Source organism: Coturnix japonica, chromosome 11, assembly GCF_054131305.1.
Source record: "Coturnix japonica strain WE chromosome 11, WE-NBRP24, whole genome shotgun sequence".
In the NCBI taxonomy this organism is placed as follows: domain Eukaryota; kingdom Metazoa; phylum Chordata; class Aves; order Galliformes; family Phasianidae; genus Coturnix; species Coturnix japonica.
Genome location: NC_140673.1, coordinates 24,391,411 through 24,415,928, shown reverse-complemented (window position 1 = coordinate 24,415,928; position 24,518 = coordinate 24,391,411). Strand labels below are relative to the sequence as shown.

The window sequence follows — 24,518 nt, the reverse complement described above, 5'->3', positions numbered from 1 at the left end:
CTGAAATAGGTGTAAATAGATGCAAACTGGAATTAAAATGTTTTCTTTCACAGTTGGTTAACACAGTGATTTACTGATACGGAGGAGCAGAGTTTGAGTTTTTGTGTAGGAAGCTGTATTACTTGTTTAACCATCTCGAAGAACTGGAGAGAACTAGCGTGTTTCTTCTCTTTATGGTTCCTTGCTGGCACAGCTGGAGAAGGTTTTTAATTGATTTTGTTCAATTTTAGTTTTGTCCCAGTAAGAAGCAGATCTGGCTTCAGATATTGGAGCGGCGAATCTTGGATTGCATGTTGTTCTTTAATTTCAAATAAGTTGCAAGCTATTCCAAAAATCCCAGTACATAATAGCTTCCCAATTAGACAGGAGGAAATCAAGGGACCGGCATGTAGATTTTGGAAGAGGGGTCGTCTTTGCTTATTACACGACCGTATGAATTTTGCATTCTGTTTTTTAAACCGTTGCTCCATGCGATGTTATTTTTGCCTGCAAGCCATAATACTGCATTCAGTCCAACTGTAATGAGGTTTCAGAAAATTGTTTAGTTTCCAAATGACATATTTAGCAAAACCTTATGGCAGAATTTGTGGCTGTCATGCTTCTGATAGAAAGAGATCCCCAACTTTGCCGGTTCGTTCTCATATGTTGCAGCAAGTAAATGCATGTACTCCTGTTTTGACAAATGTTTATCCTTCTGCTTGATTAAAGAAGGATGACAAGAAAGATTTCAGGACTGGCAACAGGGTGTTGTGAAAATGATAGGATGCTTTGGTATTTTCCCAGTTATTTTGGCTTTTGCCGGCTCTGCTAGCTCACTGGGTACAAGAGGAAATAAATCTAGGAAGATTTCAGTGTTCCAAACGGCATTCCCACCTTTCCTGATGTGGTAATTTTCAATTACATGAAGAAGACTTTTGAGAGCCAAAACATGTAGCACTACCTTGGGTGGTGACACAGAGAGCAGAGGAACCCCATCTCAGGGGGTGCTCACAGGTAGGATTTGGCAGTCAGGGAGGTCTGCTTGTGTGTGGAGGTCACCTCACATGCAGAATCAGCCCTGTTTGCTGTTGGAAGGCTGTTGGCTTAAATGTGACTGTTGTGATGCCCTACGTGGGCCAGGTCTGTATTCCTTGTGCACCTATAAGTCCTATTATGGGGGGGGGGGGAGTGCAGGAATGTAGACTTCAGGGCCTTCATTTCACCAGTATTTCCCAGTTTCACATTAGTTAGGAAATATGCAACCAGTCTAAGAACAAATAAGTAGCCAAAAGAATTGCCACTGTACAGTGTGTTGATGTCACATGATTAGTTGTAATTACCTTTAGAAGCCAACAGCATGAAAGATGCACTGTGTTTGTACCATGGCTGATAATCTTGGATTTCTCACTATGAAACCTTTTACCTTTTCTTGTCCTTCACTGTACAATTGCTGGTGTGATGTGGCTGAAGCCCAAACTAATTATTTATAATATAATTAATACAAGAATTATACCTATCAAATGCAGTATCATGGGGAAATGTCACTTTGCAAACATAAATTGTTCAGACTTCCAAAAAAAAACCCTGAAATTGTCGGGTCCCACTGTGCCCTGTGAGAAAAGCAGCACCTACCCCTTGAAGTCTGTGACAGGGCGGACTGTGCTGGGATTCTTTGGGAAGGAGCTCAGTCCTATGGGTTACTTTTTGTGCACACAAATAGTTCTGTTCAGTTTAATGGAGTTCCTCACATGAGTCATGTTGCTTATAAGCAAGTATTTCCTTTACGTTGTATGGCTACTATAGAGAATTAAAAATTAATCCAGTCAGGTGTTTGCTAGAAAAAGCAAATCTCCAAATCAGATCTTTGGATTCTGGTGTTGGACGGATGGACTCGAGTACTTAACTTACTGACATTTGTAACAAATTGGAGCCTCGTGTGCCTCCTGCCACGTTACCAACATTAGACTCAGTGTGTTTCAAACATTGATGCTATTTAAAGAGTGGTGTGACTGTTTCCTCCCCTCCAGAAGGGACACACAGCCTCACAAGATCCTTTTTCTCATAACGTGTTTTCCAATAAAATTTTCCCAATTTTGTAATCAGCTGGGAAGAAAGAACATTTCACAATGTTCATAAGGCCTGTAGATGTTTTGACCAGACATAAGATTTCCTATTGATAGTATTAAATGCTTTGGAATGAAATGTTTTGGGTTTTCCATCTGTGGGCTGTCTGAGATGTCAACAGCCAATATGACCTGCTCTTTCCCTTTTAGGTCTATAAATAAAAGGCAGCTTGTTTAACAGATCTTGCAGCAGAGAGCAGAGGTGTATATTAATGAGCTTTCTCTAATGGCACACTGGACCTATTTAGCACTACGACTGTGAAGGCTTCTCTTTTTCAGTCATAACTCATTTCCTAAGAAAATGTCAGCTATTGCTTCACCTTATGGTCTGAGCTGTTCAGTTTGTAGTTTATTTCTTCTGATCTGCACCACTGACAGATATTCTAGACATGACTGTGATTAAATATGCTTATGAAAACGGTAAACATTTGATAATATAAGCCCTCGTGGGGATATGCTGTTATTTCTGCGTGGCAGCATTCTCAGGTGCAGTCAAAGCACGATGTGGAAGCAAAGAAAAAAAGCATTTTAAGCAATTACAGTTATTAGATTAAATAGTTTTGTTAGGAAAATTGTGATGTGTTTAGATCACCGTGAGATAATTCAGTGTTTTCATAAATATGCCTTTGAAATGCCTGATATTGCGGCGGTTATATTCCAGTGAGACTGTAGTGTAAAATAAAGATAATGCACGTATTTCCATCTAGCACTGAGCTCATTTAGTCCTGTACATTTCTACGGCACTTTTTTTCCTTGTAGAAGCCTGATTCTAAAATCACATTAGCTATAAAATCCAGTAATTACATCACGCTATTTATTGCAATCATGTGGCATTGTTTTGAGTCTGTACTCAGATGTGCATAGCAGTGTCTGAAGAGCACATTAACAGTCTCACAATAAAGACAAAAGTACTAATGGCAGTATAATTAGTTTTTAAGAGATGAACTTGCTTAAGAGCATGTAGACTTTTACAGACTTTGAGGCTCATGCAGTGGTTGTTACTGTTATCAAAGGCATCAAACATCAACAAAATGTTTAAAATTGTAGGATTATGCAATGACAGATTGGGGCCAGATGTCTGGGAGATACTGTCAGTAGCCTTCTCAGTTGGTCAGATAGCTCTCGCCATCCTGAAGCCCTTTGGAAACTGAACATTTGTTCTTTGTAGTCGGAACTTAGACACAGCAGGGACTGGTGGCTCTTCCTGGTGGTTGTTTGAGGAGGAGGATCAGGTTGTAGGCTGTCACTGTAGGGATTCTGGTGCTTGAGGAAGCTGGAGTAGTACCCCATTACAAGTTATCCAGCATAATTGAGCTGGATAATACAATTAATAAAGATTAGTAAATAAAATAATTAAGAAAAGCCACTGAGATCCAGGCATATGTAGTGAGTGAGTGGTGCTACTATATAATCTTGAGATTCTGCATTGCCACCAAAAAAAGGCTGCTGACCACAGTAAGAGTATTGCTGTAGCTCTGAGCATTAATGGTAGGGCCTGTTCCTTCTCTTCCTTAAGTCCTGATCCAGCAAACTCTTAAACATGTGCACTCTCATGTGTTTCAAATTATGCTTGTGTTTAGATGTTTTAGGACATTTGCCATTGGAATTTTTGCTACTGACATCAATGGGAATGAAGCTGGACCCCTAATTAGTTTGGACTATTCTACATACTTTCCTACTTTGCATTAGGCTGTAGATATAAAGCTGAACACTGATAATCCGCAAGCTAAATATACTGAGCTTCGTGACTGAACAGCTGAGAAATGCCTTCTGTGTGCTAACAGCTCTCTCCAGCCCTGAGATGGTGGGTAAGAAGGATCAGGTTGTAGGGTGTCACTGTAGGGATTCAGGTACCAGCAGTCTATAAGGTCTGCTAAGGACCCATTAACAAGGAGTGTTGTCATGTAACGTTTTACCAAGCTATGCTTTTTTTGAGGCTTTGTCTGTCAGAACCTGTGAGCCCTTGGGAGTAGGTTCTCTTGAGAGGCAAAAGCATGTCAAAAGGGCTTACAATAGTGTTGGGGGTGACTGCTCAGGTAGGGGATGAGGAATTGCAAGTGAGAGAGCATGAAGAGCTGAAGGGCAAAGTTTGCTGCCTGAATAACTCGAGGTCTGATCTCCAGCTGCCTCGTAGTCAGCTATCAGTGAGAAAAACTGAGAAGAGCTGCTCCACTGAGCTGAAAGGGATGTTTGTTCTAAGGGGATGATATAACTGTGTGGGCACTACACTGATCAGAGGAGTGTGAAGAAAGGTAGTGATAAGAAAAGAAAGCAATCTGGTTCACAAAGAGGAAAAGGTCTTCAGCACCTCGGCACAGTAAATCCATTTGCCAGAGGTTGTCTTTGGCACTCTATTATATTTGCACATTTCAGTGCATCGATCTGAATCCTTTGCCAGATTTTTAGTACTATTTAGGATGGTAAAAACCATAGTGTATAAGTGACTGAGAAAGGCAGAAGTTTGCAGTTTGTCTGGAAACCCTCTGTGGGGGTGTCTGTTTGCTGGAGTGCATTGATGTGTTTTATCTCCTGAGTGCAGAGCTGATCTCCATCTAGAGACAGAACACAGTCTGTGAAATGAAGCACTGCATTGAGAATACAAATTACTTTGTTCAGATGCTTAAGACACACCCAGATCTGAGCAGGAAGTGAGGGACCTTTCTTTAGCAGCAGCCAGAATTGCCTTTATTGTGTACCAGGAGGCCAGGTGCCTCCAGATTACAGCATCTCCACCTGCTCTTACTTCCCACCCCTGTGCCTGCAATGCTGAATGCAAAAACTGAATCAGAAGTTTGCATACACGGCACCACATGTGAGTATGTGTGCATGGAAGTGTTTGTGAGCATGCATAAGTATCAGAGTGCACGCTTTGAGTTTGCTGGTGCATGAATGTGATATGCATGTGCTCACCTGAGTTCATCCTCAAAGCCCATCCTAGGTAGTACCTCTCTGCAGATAAATAAGCATCTGCAACACTGTAACAGTGAAACTTAGCAGCTATCAATGCATAGCTCTCTTTCCTTGGCCTAATGGTTTGAAATTGTATTTATTTATTTATTCCAATTTAATTTGAAACAGCTAGTTTGGTTATGAATACTGTGCAGCATTTTATTACTAAGTTCTTAATGAAACGGGTGCTTAAGAGCTCAGAATTGCTCAGGTTACTGGCTGGCTGTATAAATGCTGAGAACAGATCTGAATGATGGAGCTGGTAAAGAAAAGGGTGCAGAATGACAGCAGAGGTCCTTCAGGTTGATCTTCAAATGGCTCAGGTCTTGTAATAGTCTGTGCTCATGCACTTCAGTGTATTGCATTTCAGACATCTGAAACCAGGTTTACCCACCACAAACAGCTCCTCCTGCTCTCTCTGTAGCAGCTAATTGTTATTGCTCACAGTGGTTCCTGTGCCAATTAACATCTGAGAGAGCTCATCAGAACACTTGTTCTCTCTTTAAGTTTTCCACACTGGCACCGTGTCTTTAAGCGTTCCGTACTTCAGACAGAACGTGTGGGATATTTATAACCCATGTATTATTGTTGAGCTACACACCATGTCTTCAGTGACAGATTAAATGAGCAGCACAAAATGTTGTGTTTCATCCATAAATTTCAACAGATGTTTGAATGTTGGTTGATTTATTACACGTCCAGCTTGGATCTTACACTGTTCTCATTGTGGCTGCACATGGTTTATTTAATGCTGCTTTACAACCATTTTTATGACTTTTTTTTTTTCCAGTTTGAAGGGTGCAACAAGGCATTTTCTAGGCTTGAGAACCTTAAGATTCACCTCCGAAGTCACACTGGGGAAAAGCCGTACCTGTGTCAGCATCCAGGCTGCCAGAAAGCCTTCAGCAACTCCAGTGACCGTGCAAAGCATCAGCGAACACACCTGGACACTGTAAGTGTGATTTCAGGATGGGAGTCACAGTTTTCCAATGGTCTTTGTACACAGTCTTCTCTGAACCTGGACAGGGGCTTTTCCTTTCCATGATGGGTGCCTCAGAACGCTCAGCTATAAGCAACTGCACTTTTGTTTTTAATTGAATGTGCTTTGAGAAATGAAAAATTGTATGATTGTGAAAAGGCAAATTCAGCTGTCTTACTCATGCTGAGAAATAATGGACTTAGGAATAAGTTACTCAGCAAACCCCCTTTGTTCTCCTTCCAGTAAGAGAAGGAGCCAGTAGGGTAAGGTGTAGTATGAGTGAAAGCTGAGTCATCAGTGCTGTTGTAAATGATGCTGTTGTCTTGCTTCCTATCCTCTGTTGCTTCAGAAAGTCTGTTCTGAATGAACATAAAAGCAGCTCAGACATCTCAACTGAAGGTATGCCTTTCTGGTTTGGGCATAATTTTCTGAAGGTAAAGATAATGTCTGTGCTATTGGTGAAGTACCCGCCACCAGAATTAGCTGTAAGAAACAAATTCATATTTATATACAGTTGGCAGATTCTGGCTCAGCTCCACAAGTCTTCTCACTTGTCACATGGAGAAGTTGGGAGCCTGTCTGGCGTGGTAGGCTCTGATAAAATTAAATCACTGGAGGACGGGGAAGGACAGTAAGTAGGGAACTTTGTAGACAAGTTAAGTGCTCGGCATAAAGCTTTTAAAGAATAACAGCCGGGGTTGTTCCTTTGTCTTTTTCAAAGAAGTGAATATATGGTTTAACGTTTGGCCAAGTGTTTATGGGGCAGAACTTTTGAGTTTAATTGATATTTACTTTTTAAGCAGTTACACATTTCAGACAGTGCAGCATTAAGGAATGCCTAATGTACATTATGCCTTGCAAAAACAAACAAGTAAGAGAAGCAAGTCAGTCACATTTTCCAAATGAAAGCACACTTACAATAACAATGTTGTATTTATTTGAAAGTCAACCTGAGATATTTGAATTTGTAATCAGTTCTAAAATGCATCTCTTTTGGAACTGGATATATACTAAATTGTGGGTGCACAGTTTTGAAGTTTAACTGCTTGAATCCAACGAGTATATTTTATATCAGCCAGACGCACAGATTGAATGGCATATATTAATGGGTTAACAATATAGGCTGAAATTTGTATATCTGTGGATTATTGAAGACAAATCTCTTAACTTTCTATTTTCTTTTCTTCTTTCTTTATCTCTGTCCTAATTATCTGAAAAGCTCATAAATCACCAACAAGGTACAGTAGTCATTTTCTACTAACTTTCTTAAATGCCTGAAAATATTATCCACTTCATGCTGTTGCAGGTTCTTTTGAACTGTTTCTGTTGTCTCACACCATGCCTGCTTCTGTCTGCTTCTTTGCATTAATACTGAAATCCTGTGATTTGTATGACGTGAATGTGACAAGTAACAAAGCTACGGCACAGTGCTGGTGTAGAGACTGCACGTTGCCGTAGCACAGTGGGCAAAGTAGCTGTCTGTAATGTCAAGGGAAATCACCAAAGCAAATAGTAGACAGATTTTCATCTCGTTTCCATATCACTAACTAAAATTAATTTCTCAGTGCTTCAGATGATGCCAATGGCTCGAAAAACACTCTGCTAATTGTTCTGCTAAGGGGTATGTGAAAATTTCCTGTAGTTTATCCTCAGATGTCAGTACTTTGTGTGCTCCAGATACTCTCAGTAAGTCTGCTTTGCCCTGTATCTTTCTGGGTAGGTGCTGTTAGTCCATAAGGCCATGAATTGGTGAATGATTCCATTATTCCTTCAGAAATTTCCTGCTGGCTGGACCGAGCAGCAGTACTTATCCTCTTGAGGTACTTACAAAGAAAAGGGGTTTATATGGACTACTTACTCCTTATTGAGTGCATTTGGAATTGGTTTTAAAGCTTCTTAATGTAGGTCAGTCCATCATTTATCTCCTCCAGAAGGAGAATCTGTAAATAATTTCGGAGATTCACTGGTGTATACCAGTTTGATTGTACCTCTACTAAATCATCTGGAAGTAGATCTTTCTCCTAGGCAGGAGCAGAACAAAGGGAACGTATCTGTTCTTGTGGTAAAAAGGGCACGTCATCACTCCTCCAGGAGTACAGCAGCTAGCTGAAAGGACCACACGGTCACTCCTCCCCAAACTGTTTTTTGGTTGCATTTTTCCCCCCCTGCATTTGTGCATCCTCTTTCTGAAGCCAAGGGAATAAGGAATGTGACACTGAGGTCATGATGAGCCAGTTATATAGCGTTGGGAAGGCACTAGACGACTTATTGGTACAAGTGAGAAAGCCAAGATAATGTTGACAGATGAGGCAAAGAAATGTTCAGCTCAACTTGAAAACTTTGTGAGCTTTGACATGCAGCACTACTTTGCTCTCACTTAATGGTTACTTAATAATGAATGCTGGAGCCTCTTTGTTCAGCTTGGCAATTGCATTGTCACTTGGAGGCTGCAGCATAGTGCTGAGAGAAGTGTTTGGTTTGTTGAGAGTAAGAACAACTTGTTGAGGCTTTCAAGAGCTGGGACTCTGGAATCAGCAGTTCACTTGGAGCGTCCTTCTTTATGTATTTTCACTTAGGAAGAGCTGACTGGAACTGCTTGCTCAGGCTCTGATGGCTTTCCCAAGAAAGTGCTTGTACTGGGCCACGTTTTGACGAGCTCTGAAGCACGCCTAAACCAGCTGGAAAGGTCTTCCCAACAAAGTTAACAATAGTGGATTTTTCTGTGTTGATTTGCTCAGATGTTAATGTTTGTTGCAGGTTGTTTGGTTAGAAGTTATAAAAAGAAAGATGTTATTCAGAACAGGAAAAGGGCATGAGGGAAACCAAATGTGTGCTATTGCACAAGTTTTACTCTGCTGCATATGGAACGTAATTGTAAAAACTGCATAAATCAGAATTAGAAACCAGAATTACGTTTATAATTATACTGGTTGTTCTCATCATCAAGTCTACTGTAAAGACTTGAAAACTTAATGCTCTCAGAACCCATCCAATTACATCTCATTAGCATTTAACAACATCCAATGTGTCAGATTAGAGATGTGTCAAGTGCTCTCAGCACTTGCATGCACTGCAAAATCAGAGCTATCAGTGCTGTTCTTCTGTTTGCACCATGTCAGACTTGCGTACATAGAGGAGTTTGCAAATCTGGAAACGCCAAGCAGAGCAAGCAGCTCAGGCTTTACGCCGTGTTGCACAAACCAGCTGTCCTTCAGCGCTCTGTGTGCCAACTGAAGAGATGCAGAGGAATGTGAAATCTTTTCCCTTTCCTCACTCTTACAGAAACCGTATGCCTGTCAGATTCCTGGCTGCTCCAAACGCTACACCGACCCCAGCTCTCTGCGCAAGCACGTGAAAGCTCATTCAGCCAAAGAACAACAGGTGCGTAAGAAGGTAAGACCCAGTAGACAAACAGTGGCACAGCTCCAGACCTCCACACTGTGGTTGTTTTCTGTTTACCTTGAGTTTATGTTTTTTCATGTCAGGGCTCTTCTGCAATATCTCTAGGAAAAAATGCAAGCTGAGCTAATTTTGCTCTGGATTTGAATCACTCTTGCTAACCCGTTCACTTTATAGCATCACCTTTCACTTCAAATGTCACCATTTTTTAAATTTCAGTTTGCTCCATGCTTTATGTCCAAGCATTTCTTCCAAGTTCATCTTTGCTTTACAAATCCAAATCCTGCTGTCATTCATGTAAAATATTCACATATGGAGTCTCTGCAATCACCTAGTAAATACATGCTAGCAAATCATCCCAAGTGCAAGTGAAACTAGGCCAGGATTCTATGGAAATGTCAGGAAAAGAGTGCTTGCATTCGTCAGAATGAAGCCGTGACTTTTCTGACCACATCTGTGTTTTAAATGCATTTATAAATCATTCCTAACCAAAACTGCTAGTTATGTTTTCACTAATACTAGATTCAAGTAAGTATTTTGGTTTCTATGGGCTCAATTCTGAATTCATTACATATGAAGAGGCTTATGGGCACCATCCCAGGATCAGAGACTTGCTTGTTATGCATTTGTACACACAGTTTCTAAAGGGATGATTGGGACCCCACAGAACTGGTCTGTGCCAGAATGGACCATAAACGTGCTTGAGGCCCAGGAGTGGCAGGAAGTATAAAGCATAGCAAGCAAGTACAAGTACTTCCAATAAGCAGCATTGATGTCCTCACCACTGCTGAGAGCTTTATGATGAAACTGCCAGTCACGTTTAGAGGATGGAGAGCACGGCAGAAATGATGGCATGGTAAGTAAGATAGAGTTGGGGAGCTGCTAGTTTGGAAAAAATGTCAAAGGTAAAACCCGTAAGTGCAAAAGAGCAAAGGAAGGAACATATGGAGAGAAGAACTTCAGAACTAGGGATGAGCCATGCAGGAGTTAGATGGATGTCAACAGGCCTCCTTTGCCTGCCTGTCTGTATTGAGGTCTTACTGATGTCCTTGCATCAGCCATGTTGTGTCTTGCACTCCTCTCCCGCTGCTTCTTAACATGAATTGTATCCCCGGTCAGTTTTTACTTGGTTCGCTCCACAAGTCTGAATGTTTCTTTTCCATTACTAGGGCAGTTGCCCACCCCAACTCTGCTCTCCATCAGCTGCATGTGGCTTGAGTAACAATGTCTAGAACAGCAGCATCCAGAATTGTGCACCCTATTTCAGACAGTGAAGAAACATTCACAACATGCCAAACTTTGTTCCTGGAAGGAGGAGGCTTCAGGCCTAGCAGCCATTCAGGTGCCCACAAAACCTGGACCATTGTCTATGAAGAGAATTATTTCCCAAGATGGATGTCATTTGTTCAGCTCTGACTACAGGGCTAAATACATTAACTCATTTGCATCCTTATGTCTCCTTATTGCCTACTGAGGCCACTTCCCAGTTCTGCAGAGGAAGGCGGGGAAAATCTAATACTTTTAATACCAAAGGAATAGATTTGGAATCTAAAGGAATACCAAAGCAGTAGATTTGAAGTGCATTTTGATCAGGCTCTCTTAAAAGAGACCAAGGTAAAGCTGATTCCTAAAGAAATACTAAGCAAAACAAATATTTTGCTTAAGCGTATAATAAGAATAAAAGAGGCAGCCTTTTCAACTAGGTACATCTCAGTGTTATTCAGTCGGTCGAGTCTAGTTCGGATTTCAGTTTTAGGTATAAATGGGTAAACACTGCTTACAGACTCTTGCTGTTTTTTGGTTACAGTTGTGCTAAGGCAACTTCCTGGGAGCTCTAAGTGGAAACCTGAATGTCTCAGCTGAGATGTGCTACCAAAAGGTGCCATCTCTGATAGAAAAGAGAACACCCTGAGCTCAGACTTTCATCAAAGGAATCCTGAACATTTCGTTTGTAGCTTAGGTGACTGCAGTGGTAATATTTGGTTGTTCTGAACAGCTTTACAAGCACAAAGTATGAGAAAGTTAGCTGTTAATTTAGTAGTAGTCTAAGTTTAATTGGCTGCAGATGCACCTTGTGATTCAAATGTTAGATGTTTATCTTGATCAAACAAATGGCTATATAGCAGCATTCTGAATAGGTTTGCCTGGACCTTTTCTTTAGAATAAGCAAACCCAGGGGAGACTGGTATGCAAAACTGTAAACGTAGAGCCAATAACTATTTATTAATGGCTATAGAATATGATGGCTGCTTGTGTAATGTGAGCACTATATTATGACAAAAGCTTGGCAACATCAGCATGTTTGAAAGAGAATTAGAAATGCTTTTCTTTCTTAATTCTCCTCTCCTGCTGTTTTTAATATGATCGACATTGTGGTTTTCAAGAGTTTGCTTCACACACTTTTGCCAGAGCTTTAATTTACATGGAGAACAGCTGACATATTGGTGATAACTCTTACACATTACTGACAGCACATTACTCTGCCAGATCTAATCTGATAAGCACAAATGCTTTTCTTTCTCTATCGAACGTCTCCAAGTGTCACAGTTACAGCGTCATGCAATCCCTGTGCACAGAACACGAGAAACTACAGGCAGCTTGAAAATGTGCAGTTAAATTGTAAGGAAGGCCTGAAGAAACACAGGGTACAAAAAACTGCTGTTGATTTTTAGATTAGTGCATTCAACTTGTTTATTTAAGAAAACCAAAATGATCTCTAATTAGAAATGTGAAGTGATAGATACATCCTTAATTGCACCACGTTACTAAGAATGTCATTTTGTTCCTTTCTTCTGGACGTAATCCTTAAGCAAAGAGACATATGAATTTAATTAGAATTCATTTGCTTTACTTTGAAATAAAATGTTTGCTTTATCCTCCTCTTGTAGCTAAATTCATGCACTGATATCGAACAGGATGTACTCAGTGAGTGCTTAGCTATACAACAGCTCCACACATCTTCACAACACATTTTGGATGGGAAATGCGGTAGATCTGTAGGTCATCATGACTTAATCACAGGTAAGAATATTTTGCATAAGTATGATGCTAAATGTCATAGAACGCAGAGAGTTTAAGACACTAAAGTTTCTGGGTCAGATCTGCCAAAATGGCAGATGAAAGGAAGAAAAAAGAAGGATAAAATGAAATAATTTTGTGAGTTCTTTGCTAAGCCCTGGATTTTTTCGTTTAAGAGCTAGTCAGACAAAGAGCTGTGGTTAATTTGATGTGAGGAGGGCAGCAGCGCTGCTGAAATTCAGGCTCTAGTTATTTCTTCTGTAAAGTTTGCCTTGGCTTCAGCAGGTGCAGGTGCACCAGGTTTTACTAAAGCCAAATAAATACGCTAGCAAAGACAAAGGCAGCAGTAAGGTTTGCCATTCCAAGTGTATGTTCTCTTCAAGAGCCACAGAAAAGGTGATGAGATTGTGCAATATCACGCATGGTGTGCTTGTAACAAATAGCATGGTGCTGTACGAATGGAGCAAAAGCTTGAATTTAAAATATCAAACATTTTGATTGTATTTTCTGAAAAGGCTTCCATGTACTTCCACTGATTCTGTTGACCAGAGCAGAGAACTTTTCACTCTTAAATCTCTCCTTGTCCTTACAACTATTGACCTCTTTTCCTAGCTTTTATACTTCTTTCACCCTTGGCTCCAGCAGCACTATGTATCAGTGAGCTGCAGGGCCAACACCTTTCTTTAAAAGGATCTTAGCTTACAGGTAAACAGCCCAGCCCTAAACAATCAGTGTCAGTTCTGAGAACCTCTTCTTGAAAGAATTTTCAGTCAGAAATACTGTTTTTCTCCAATATGATTTCTTTGCTGAATATATCAAGACTTCACTGGGATATTGTAGGAGAAACCCAGTAAATCTTTGCAGATACTTCCGTCTGGTCACCCGGTAGGAGATCCCATCACACACACGATATGAAGAAGTGCCAGGGAAAATAAATCAAGATTTGAATGATTTCTTTACAGAAGTTACTTTGTATTGTGTGTGGTGTAATTCCACAGACAAAACTGTTCCTCTATCAGTATTCAGGGCTAATAAGTTAAGGTGCTGATCCCGAGAGATTTAAATTGTGAGCACATTCCTGCTGCCACCTATAGTTGCACTTTTGCTCTTTCATATAAGCAGAGGTAATATTTCTAGATAAAGCATCTATAATACTGTATAGAGAATACATATGGGTGAATACTGTTTATGATGTTCTCTTCATCCCACTTGAAAATGTGAAAATGCTCATGGTTTGAACTTTTTTTTCCCCCCCCCAAAGAAACCACATTATTAATGTGCAGAGCTCTGGGCTTTAGGGATCACTTGGATTCCTGGAGAGTTTCAGTTTTGTCTTTCCCCAAGTTGAAGCACATTTTAAACATGTCAGGGATGAAAGCCAATCACAGGAAAAAGAAATATGGAAAAAACTCCCATTCCCTTGTGTCAGACTTCAAAGGAGGTTTGTGCTTAAGGCTGGGTAAGACAGTGAGCAAAGGAATATTCAGCAGTCAGAGAAACCCATTGTTTGCTGAGACCTTCCTCCTTTTTCCCTCTGTATATCTACGTTGCTTCATGGCTACTCACATTTAGCTGCAGCAGCACCCAAGAGCTGTCATCAAACTCCCTGCCAAGCAAGTTACCTCTTTTAGGTAATCTCATGCAGGCATTTTATCTGGGCATGCCTGGTCTGTTATTGTTTATTCTGGTCTCTCCTGGCATAAAGCTGCAAAAAGAATTCCTGCTGGTCACAGATGCTCAGAGTACCATTTTGGCAGCAGATGTTAAGGTTAAAGGCCAAGCCATTTAAAATATTGATTGATGGCACATATTTATAAGCTGAGATGGTCAATGCGTGAAGAGGCCTAAGACACAGTTCTGAACAAGACTGCCCTCGCAGGAGCGGTCATTTATAACAGCTCCAAAGGTGTGACTTCAGGTATTAATATTATATCACTGCTGGCAAAATGGGAGAAGAGACTGGGGGGACAAAAGATGCATTTTCTCTCCCCTGAAACAACTCTTGCTTAGTGTTACAGATTGGCGGCAGGAAGAACTACACCCTCCTATCAGCAGATTCCTCTTGCTTCCTGCTGTTCACTCTCACTCTTTCCTGATAAACTGCCATTATTCCCTTGTAGAAGCCCTGTCAGCTTGGGCTGACACCCAAGGACACGTGCAGTTTGGGCAGTTGTGGAACTACAGGCATAGCAGCAGCTCAACATTTTGATTGTCTTAATTCTGGGATGGAAGTATTTGAAACTCAGACTGCACAGATGAGTCCTGGTAGCAGAAGAAATTGCTCAAACCTAGTGCTTAGTGTGGTACACCCTTCCAGTGCCTATGAGCAGAGGGTCTGTCTCTAAAGGACGTAAAGTTGATATTCTGTTAGAATGCCCTTCTTTTGCACTGTGTAAAGTAAATTAGTTTTGACTTCAAGTAAGTACCAGTTTGCTTCTTAGTGACTCAACAGGAATGACTAATGGCTTGCTGCAGACTCACGTGGAATCTCATAGTAAAACTCATCTTCCATAGCTTGTGCCACATGTTAAAGTGTCCCAGAGGATATGGCAATGGCTGGGTTGATCCCAGTGTGCTTCAGGTTAGGTTGCAGTATGCTGTTGTGTTGCAGAGTTGGGGTATGAGGGTGAGGGGAGCTGGTGGCCCTGCAGTAAGGCAGCATGAGGGTCAGGGAGATACTGAGAGCAAGAGACACCATGTGTCAAACCAAGCATGAGTGCAGGCGTTGTGGTGAATAAAGATGTAGGACAAAGAAAACTCAATGAGGAACTAACCTCGTAAACCTCAGCAAGCATGCTTCAAGCAGGGGCCTCTTCCACAGCTGGTGTGAGCATCAAGTGAATATATGGATAAACTGAGGGTAGGTGGAATAAGCCATACTTTAAATAGGCTTTAAAAGAAGGTCTAATACAAGAGTGAGTATGGGGTGCCCACTCTGTTTTTCAGCTGGTGAGGCATGACAGAAATGCAGGGTGACAGGAAATCTGGTTTCAGATTATTTTCTCATAGGTTGGGTTTGAGTGCATGGATTGTGCTGAAGGACACAAGGATGTGTGGGGTGTTTGCATTAAAATATTCTTGCTTCTCTTGAGGGCCTTGCTGACTGTGGTTTTCTTCTCATAAAAATAATAACCGAACAGTAGCTAAGAGCCAGGTACTTTGGTGCTCTGTCTTCTTCACCCATTCTAGGCAAATAATGGAAACGATCCTCAGTAGCTGGAACGGTAGAGAATAGCTCTTTGAGGTCACTTAAATATTCATAAACTGTTCATTGGTGAGATTGTAAGACAAAAAAAAAGAGTGTGTTTACTGGCTGCAATGCTATTGAAACTTATCTTTTGAGAGTTTTTGAGCTTTTGGGGTGAGCTTTGAATAGGGGCCGTTAAAATTAGCCGAAGTCTAAGATCCTTAGAGAGCACAGATCTCTTCTTAGAATCCCCAGTTTCCTCCGAGCTGTTCTGCCAATATACCTGAAAGGCGTGGGGAGATACAGCCCAAGTGTGAAATGACTCAGTACATCTGAGTCACGCTGGTGTCTGCCAAGCCTGGGAATAAACGTGTGAACAACAAAGATTTGTGGGAATCTATTGTATTATAAAACGGACTGAAACCACCAGCAGAATAATGGAATTCTCACAGCGTAGCGTCCCAGCTACTGACTTACTGTTTTCAGATGAGGCTTTGACAAATAAATCCCAGCATCACCTGGGAACATCTGACTTCTTGAAACTCCTTCTGTCTGGTTTTCAGTGCAGAAATCGAGCTGTTTTCACTGGCTGGTTGACAAATGTTCTGTCTAGTGGGAGACAGAGTTGATGTGGTTCATTCTCATGCTTTTGGATCTGTCAGCAGCTGAGGACTCATTGTTCATGAGAGGTTTTTGACTCATCTGAAGGCCCTGACAAAGGTGGCTAGAATCTGACCTTAGTGGTTCTACTCTGCAGTCACACAGAAACAGATGCTGACGTTCAGCCATTGCTTATCCACCCAGAGAGCTGTCACACATTCTCTGTGGCTCCAGATTTTCCACTTGTTTTCTGCGTGTTACATGTCACTCGAAGGGTTTGGGACAAGTGCCATCCAGAGCCCTGCCAGTAAAGTAGGACACGTCAAAGCACAGCTGACTCACAGCCCTTTTCCTGAATGTGTTACCCTGCACACAATGAGCAAAATAGGGAAGGTGAATACTACAGAAAGAAGGCAAATAAAATAGCACAATAGAGTGTGTGAGGAGTGCTGTGCTGTTGGACATTGTGGAAGCTGGCAAACCTCATCTGCCCCCCACAACCTTCAGAGTACAATGGCAGTGGATGTTCTAGTCCTTCTGTGTGTACGTATCCCAGTGGGCAAACCTCTGTGAGGTGTATGGCAAGTAAACTTAGAAAATAGCCTAAGTACTGCCTCCCTGGATGATGTAACTTCTGTTATGCCTCAGCAGAAGTGTGCTGTTCTGTGCATGTGTCGAGGTGGGTGTGGGGGCCAATGAAGGATTCAGGGACCATCAGGGACTTACTGCATGTTCTTTTCCTTGCTTATTTTATTTTGCAACCTGATGTATGTTTGTTCACAGGCATGTACAGTGGTTCCAGCGCTAACCATAACGGTCCCTCACCAGGTATACTGCAGCCTCCTCATGACATCCCTTCAAGACACCATCCTCTTGACTCTGCCCTTTCCAGTCCACATCACCATCAGTCGCCATTGGAGAGTGCCAGGGAAGGGTATGTGTTGTGAAACATGCTTGGCTTGTGTCTGGCGTAATAATGGCTAAGTAATTGTTTATTACACTTTGCATGGATGCTGCTTGAATGAAAAGTATTGACCAAAAGTAAGCTGTGTTGTTTGCTTTAGAATCATAGAAAATTTAATTTGAAAGGGACTTCATCTCATCCATCCTCCAAGCAAAGCGGGGCAAACTTTGATGTTACTGTCAGCTACTCAGGTCCTTGTTTTGGTCTTCAACAAAATACAGAGGTTTCTTTTCTTCATAGAGTGCAATTGCATTTAATGTTTTTTATAGCTCTTCCTCAGTGACTTCTTGTAGGTTTGGATAAATGCAGAGGACTTTTCTCAGCTACAATGTAAAAATTCTCAAAGGGTAAAAAAGCATTGCTATGACTCACTGGGAATGAGGTAGTGTTTGCCTTTGTAAGACTTACTTTGTGCCAGAATGGCAGGTATTCTCACTTCCTTGTACTTGGTTAGGACTTTCTGTAATACACCTTTCAGCTGCACGCATTAAGCAGTAAGACCTTAATCAGGGAAGGATATATTATCACATTGATTATGTAGGTTGCATTGCTACAGTATGTCATATTTCTATACCTTGTTTTGAGGATCTCAAAATGTCTCAACAGTAAAGAATGTCTGCAATCCACAAAATTCTGCTCTCATCCTAGAAGCTTCTATGATGCCTACACTGATGCAAATCAAGTATAAAACATGCATTCTTTTCTTCTGAGCATTTTGGACAGGGAGGGTACTCTGCTTTTGCTTTAATGATGGGAACCTGAGACACTGAGAGATCAAAAGACATTTTTTAGGTAATAGGTTGAAGTTCTTTAGTAAAGCCGGCAATGGAGTGTGGATTTTTTCCATCTTTGTTCAGTGACTGTCTCACCCTTTCTTCTATATGGGGAAAAGAAAGCCCAGAAAGATTTTTAATCATGCTTGTTTATCAATGGACAGAAAGCAGAGTGTATAGAAAATTACTTACAGAATGAGGAACTGAGTTTCTCACTGAGCTCTTCCAGACATTCTGATCATCTGCTTAGGCCAAAGCTCCCATCAAATGGTCTCTGCTGTTCTCAGTTTTAGTGGAATAAATACTCCTTCTCAGAGAAGAAGGCACTGCTGATTTATTATCTCAGTGCTTATATAGTTAAATAATGCAAAGTCTTTGCAGAAACACTGTAGTTAATGTCCTATGACAAAAATATAGGACTGAGATGAAAATAAATTTAATTACGAACCAAACATCAGGAAGTGAAGGCTGGAAGGTCATGCCCAGTCCCAGTCCCTTGCTGTATGTGAATTATTTACGCTTACATTTTTAATGACTGCCAAAATCAAGCCCATACATGACATGTTAATTGCTGATACAGGAAGCTTGGTCTGAACTAATAGCCTTTGAATTTCATTTAGCACAGTTTTGTGTGAAGCATTCATTCACTCAGGTAGGAAAAATCACTTGATAATCTAATATTGGAGCCACTGAATTCTAGAACTGTTATACCTTTGCCAGTTCATAGCACTGTGCCATGACTTATATAAAATAGACAGTCTACAATAGGAAAGAAACATCTAACACTACCTTTTTTCATCTGAACTGCTCTGGCTTTCTGGCACACATAAAATGTTTTGCCTCATTTGTCAGTTGTCTCAGCATTCATCTTTAAGTAAATGCAAAGAATTTCTGTACTGTGAATCAGTCTGATGACAAGGCTGGATTGCATAGTTCAAGTCTGTGGAATGAACCAAATGATTACTATCAAGAAATCTAATTACTGAGTCATCAAATGTGTAAGATGCCAAAATCTACACAGGGCAGGGTACAAATAGTGTACTCAAGTTTGACAGAGGATTTTGAGTTTTATTTGAAAGCTTTTTATTTTTTTAAATGAACAAAATAGGAGCTGTATGCTGTGCTGTCCGCTGCCAAAGTCAACACCACGTGCAGCAGTCAATTTTCCCAAATGGTTTACTGAGACATTTAAATAGTTTGACAAAATTATCTAATTCACTTGAAAATGTTCTAACAAAATCTGACTTCATTACCAAATGTATTTATACTGGCATTATACAATACAGAGAATATGTTTTCAGATTCTAGCATAAAGCGTGTGCTAGACCAAATCATTTGACTTTAACTTATATTGCTATTAATTAAAATGAAATACTTTGGAATGCTTTGGCATCCAGAAAACAGGTTTGTCGTGATCCAGGTTGAAATACATACTTATTTTTTATTTCAGGTATCTAAGTGTTACATTTGCATTTGTTGTAGCATGTGCCATGTAGAATTGATCTCATTTTGCCCATTGCAAAAGTAGCCCATGTTGATTAGTAGTAGCAATATAAAGATGGAAGTATAGCTTTTAATATTAAGTCCTTTGTGAACATTGCACTTTCTCTCTGCTGGTTTGTTTTTTTTTTGCTGGTATTATCCAAGATGTCTAAAAAACAAACGTTGTTGCATTTGCAAATTCAAGTTTAAGATATTTACAGTGATAAATGATCAGTGTAAATGAAACCGATCTGACTGAAGTTCAGTAAGCGGTGGCACAAAGTTAAGGATCTGCACCAATTTAACTTAATGGCCTAACAAGGTCACTTTGTAGGATCTGAACAGCCTCTCTATAGGTGAATGTGAAGCCTTCGTGTCGCTTATAACAGCACTTATGTTCTCCAGAGTAGCTGGGGATGCTGACAAATAATAACTTTACCAAGAAGGTGATGTGTCTCCAAGGAAAAGCAAAGTGAAACTTTCTTTTATATACACTGCTGTGGTAATTTAGGTCATTTCTTCTCTGTAAACACAACAGTAAATGAAGAACCAGTGAGATTAAGGCATTTCTAATGTCCACCGGTGGTGATTAATGCGAACATTGAATCCAGTCTTATAATTATTGTGAGTTTAATATCAAGGGTTAAGTAACCAAAGTTAGATGAAAGACACAACTCTTTTATCCTGGCTTCTCACCAGCTAACTGCAACCAGTTCAGACCATGCTCCAGTCTTCCCTGAAGAGCCACTTACCCATACAAAATCACAAGAAACAGGACTTAAGACCAATCAAATGAAAAGAGACGTTTTAATCAGGCTACTTAAACATTAGAATTTTTGTTTGCTTTCTTGTTAGCACCTGTTAATTCAAATACCACAGAAATACTTCACTGTAAAGAGATCTCTGTTAAAGGTCTAGTCCTTAATTTCCCATTACTTAAAGTAAAACAAGGTACACAGAGCCTCCCTTTAGCTCTACAAGGGAACGCCAGATTCAAAATTCCTCATATTTTTAAGGCTGAAAAAAGCATGCAAGTTGAAATCTTGTGTGGTAGGTTTTTGTTTGTACTGTCACGTACTTTGGCAACAAGAGGGTGTAAGCCAGAACCCACCCACATTTCAGCCCCATAGGTTACACTGCCAGGAGCCTCCATTTGAAATCAGAATCTGGTCCCTGCCCCTGCTCTGTGAGCTGTGGAGCTGGCAGAAGGCCTCCTCCAGCCACCCCAACCTCTGCTCTGTGGCCCTGTGTTCTGCTCCAGCTTTGCTGACAAGCATACTCAGGTCCTTGGGTACTTTCTCATTAGGTGGAATGGGACTCAAATAGTGGCTATGAGTTTCACTGTTGTCTGCAAGCAGCTCATCTTCTGCTGATGACTGTATCTGATATGAGATATAAGAAATTGCTCCAAACCAGTAAAAGGCTCCTTTCAATAGGCTACGTGAATTCCTTGATCTGCCAGAGTCCATGGCCAGACCTGAAAAATACACGTGTACCTAATTCTCATTACCGTCAGTGATGATTGCATGTCTTCACTACTGATGGCTGAATTTCAAGTTTGTGAGCTTGTGTTGTGAGGAGGAATTGGCGCATTGATCGAATCTTTGTATGAAACAAACTTTTACTCTTGAAGTACTCAGAACTGAATACCTACACAGTCTTTATAACAGTTCCTAGTACCAAGGAGATGCATCATTCATTCATTGTGCATTCCTCTGGAGAATACTCTTCACTTATAATAGAATACACAAGTCAGTGTTTTAGACTTTCTTTCAAAAGCACTAAAACCAATAACAAGAAACAGATATCTCTGACAGCTGAAAACATTTTCAATGGAGGAAGCCAAGAACCCATCATAATTTATCTCAGTGTTATAAACCTGAGCACGCAAAAGGGGCATCAGTACATCTGTCCAAAGAAAGAACAATGTACAGGTGCGGAGCTGAGGTTCGTGTAACAAAGAAAATCAGTAATTAAAAGCATCTGGTTTCAAATCCCAGGTCATTTATCTCATTGTAGAAAATGTGATCAGAATTCATTTATAATCATGTCCAGATAGACTTGTATAGTTTTTTCCCCCTTAAAGCAAAATTAGCATTAGAATAGACTGACTTCAACGATACAACAATGTAGGGCTTGATCATGGGGTAAAATATTGTTTGACCATCAGCAAAAATTGATGGGCACGTATTTCATTTCTGTTTCCAATAGGGCTGGATTGACATATGTTAGAGAACCTTACCCCAAAAGTGAGCGGTAGCTGTGATCACAGAGTCACAGAATGGCTGAGGATGACAGGGACCTCTCAGTCTGTCGGGTCCAACCCCTGTTCAGGCAGGACACCAGAGCAGGATGCCCAGCCCACACCCAGGCAGCCTTGCAAGGTATCAAGGAGCCCCCACAACATCTCTGTTGTGCCAGAGCTCCATACCTGCAGAGCACTGACGTGCTTCCTGGTGTTCGGGTGGAACCTCCTGTGTCCCACTTTGTGCCCATCACTTCTTGCCTGGTACTGGGCACTACTGACAGGAGCCTGGCTCTGTTCTCTTCGCCCTCACCCTTCATACATGGAGGAACATTGATAAGATCTCCCCTTGATGACCGCCCAGAGTAGACCTGCTGAGCAGAACTATCTTAGTGTGATATTAAAGACCTTTAATAGATTAGGAGGGAGTTTAAATGAATTGGTCAGAGTAAATCAAGAAACATGTAAATGGATTTAACCACAGTTCATCTGTATTAATGTTTTTAGCTGTTTCTGATTTTTATCTGTAGGTAAATCATATGCTTAACACCTGTAAAGCTGATTTTTTCTTTTTCCTTTTGGTTTTCGAAGCAAAACCTCTTCAGTTAGGTGTAAGTTACATACACCAAACGCAACAGTTTGTCAAGGTGTAACAAGTGATTATCATAACATCTCCCACTGTTCAGTATAGTGCCTTTTACACTGTAAACTTGAAGCAAGCAGCACCAGCAACCTGTAAAGAGTCTGTGTACATGTGGAAGTATCTTGCTGCATACTTGCTGAAGAATAAATACCTTAAATGAGTAAAATAAGACAGAGAAGTCAAGCATGCAGTACATGCCAATATCTGTGTTTGATTGCACATCTTTCTAATTTACTTCCTGGTAATCATTTGAACTTAAGGCTGTGCTTTTTATCTAAATATGTTTTGATGTTAACATAGAAAAGTCCTTGTTTGCAAAGATGTGTGTCTCTTTCTGTAGATAGTGAAGTGGGTTACAAAATACTGAGTTATGTTGTACCCCAACTATGAGACTTGTGCACGTATTTGTTAGAAAGATTGCGAGTGTTTTAGTAAGGCACTCTGGACCTAAAGAGAGTACCAGGAAAGGACTCCTTTGGGTTCTCTATAATTTTCATCCTGAAGCTGGTTTCAAATCACTGTTGACTGGTATTATTATTTTAAAGCAACTAAATGACTTAAGAGTCTTAAATCACGTTAAAAGCTCCTTTGGATAGTGTTCCCCATAATGTTTGTGAAACCCTTCTTGTTCTGGGTGTGCTCAAATACTCACTTGTTGACACTGCCCAGGGAGAGGGCAAGTATAGAATAAGATAGAATAAGATAAGATACAGAACTGGGTTAAAGCAATCCATTGATTCTGTGATTCTGTAATAAAATGGGAGGCGTTACTTTTGGAGTGGTGTTTGTAGTTCATACATATCTAGAAGCTAGGAAAGAGCTGGCATTTCCTTAGTCCTACTTTAAGACGTTATACCTGGAGGTTCACACACCGTGTTAGCAGCAGAGGCCAAGCCTCCCAACAGCAGCCAGTGGGTCAAGCTGGCTACAGCAAGAAAACAGAGAACAGGATCACGGTGTCCTATCTTGCAGTCATAGAGCAGAGACTGAATATCATACAGACTAACAACTTGTTTGCTCACTGTTTATACAAAGGGGTAATAAAATGCAGTGATACCCAGCAAGGTGCTTTTCAATGAAGGATTTATTATATATCAGGGAGAGAGGGGAAGAGGAGAAAGGAAGAAAGAAAGAGAAAGAAAAGATTCCTTGCATTCCAGAAACGTAGCCAGAGGCACCTGGCAGTGATTAGTGCAAAGGTTCACCGAACTTCAGATAGAGTCTGTCTTGAAAAAAAAGAGAAAAAAGCCCAAACCCAAGTGAACGGTGTAACTGTTTCCTGAGCACGTGCTGACAGAAATTCCCGTAGGGCAAGACCCAGAACAGAAACACGTGGCAAGAGATTGGGCGCTATCCAGAGAGCAGATTAGCGGAGCTTTACACATCATTTTTAATATTATGGGAAGAGATGAAAATCAGTGTTAACTTTTTTCTTTTTTTTTTTTTTTTTCATTTGAAAAAATAATTTCCTGGTCCTGGAACTCAATTGGACTTTCTCACAATATAAGTAACTGTAATGCTTGGGGAGAGAACTTATGAATGAAACAGTCGGCATGCTGGGTTTTATGGCAGAACCTGGTTCTATGGAAACACCTCAGATTTGTAACTAGCTGCAGTGCTCTGTAGGTAACTTATGCTGAAATATAGAGCTTCTTTGCTTTGTGCTTTTCATGCTGTCGCTTTATTATATACTTTTCTTCCTACTAATGCGAGTTTTTAAAACCTCTCAAATTCTATATAGTGGGATGTGTCAATATGGCATACATGAGAGCTGTGTTACAGTATGGTCTTAAACCCCCAGATATATTAAAAGCTATTTGAGATAAAGGACAGATGTTTTTCAGTCTGGATTTGGTCCTTTTTTCACTGAAGTCAGTGGGATACGGGTTGAGGTTCTTTGTCTTGCTTAGGAATCTGCCAATCAAACCATCATGTCATTAAAAAACCCTCAAAACCAGACAGTTTTCATATTGGTAACATCCTGATCTCAGATATTTCTATTTTGTGGTTACACTTCTTTCTTAGTTATTATTCAAGAATCTTAGATTGAATTATTTTCATTATTTTTCAATTTTCAATTCAATTTAAGCATTTTCTGCTTAAGCACACTGCGTGTGGGTTTTGGCACTTAAGACACGATGAACCAGATGATGAAAGGACTCCTCTTAAAACAGCTC

General features: G+C 40.6%; 1 protein-coding gene across 11 annotated transcripts in view; it reads left to right on the top strand.

Annotated features, from left to right (window-relative positions):
* GLIS1 (GLIS family zinc finger 1) overlaps positions 1-24,518 on the top strand; it is a 166,670-nt gene that overhangs the window by 124,607 nt on the left and 17,545 nt on the right. For 5 of the 11 annotated variants that reach the window (XM_085511738.1, XM_085511743.1, XM_085511739.1 and 2 more), the window contains 4 exons: positions 5,842-6,003; positions 9,313-9,423; positions 12,318-12,450; positions 17,018-17,168. The exons of 2 other annotated variants lie outside the window; for them this stretch is intronic. In XM_085511738.1, the coding sequence (XP_085367864.1) occupies positions 5,842-6,003; positions 9,313-9,423; positions 12,318-12,450; positions 17,018-17,168 (557 nt within the window). Of the gene's footprint in view, positions 1-5,841; positions 6,004-7,249; positions 7,269-9,312; positions 9,424-12,317; positions 12,451-17,017; positions 17,169-24,518 lie in introns of all 11 variants that reach the window. 4 more of the 11 variants (XR_014932852.1, XR_014932853.1, XM_085511740.1 and 1 more) reach the window with 4 other exon arrangements.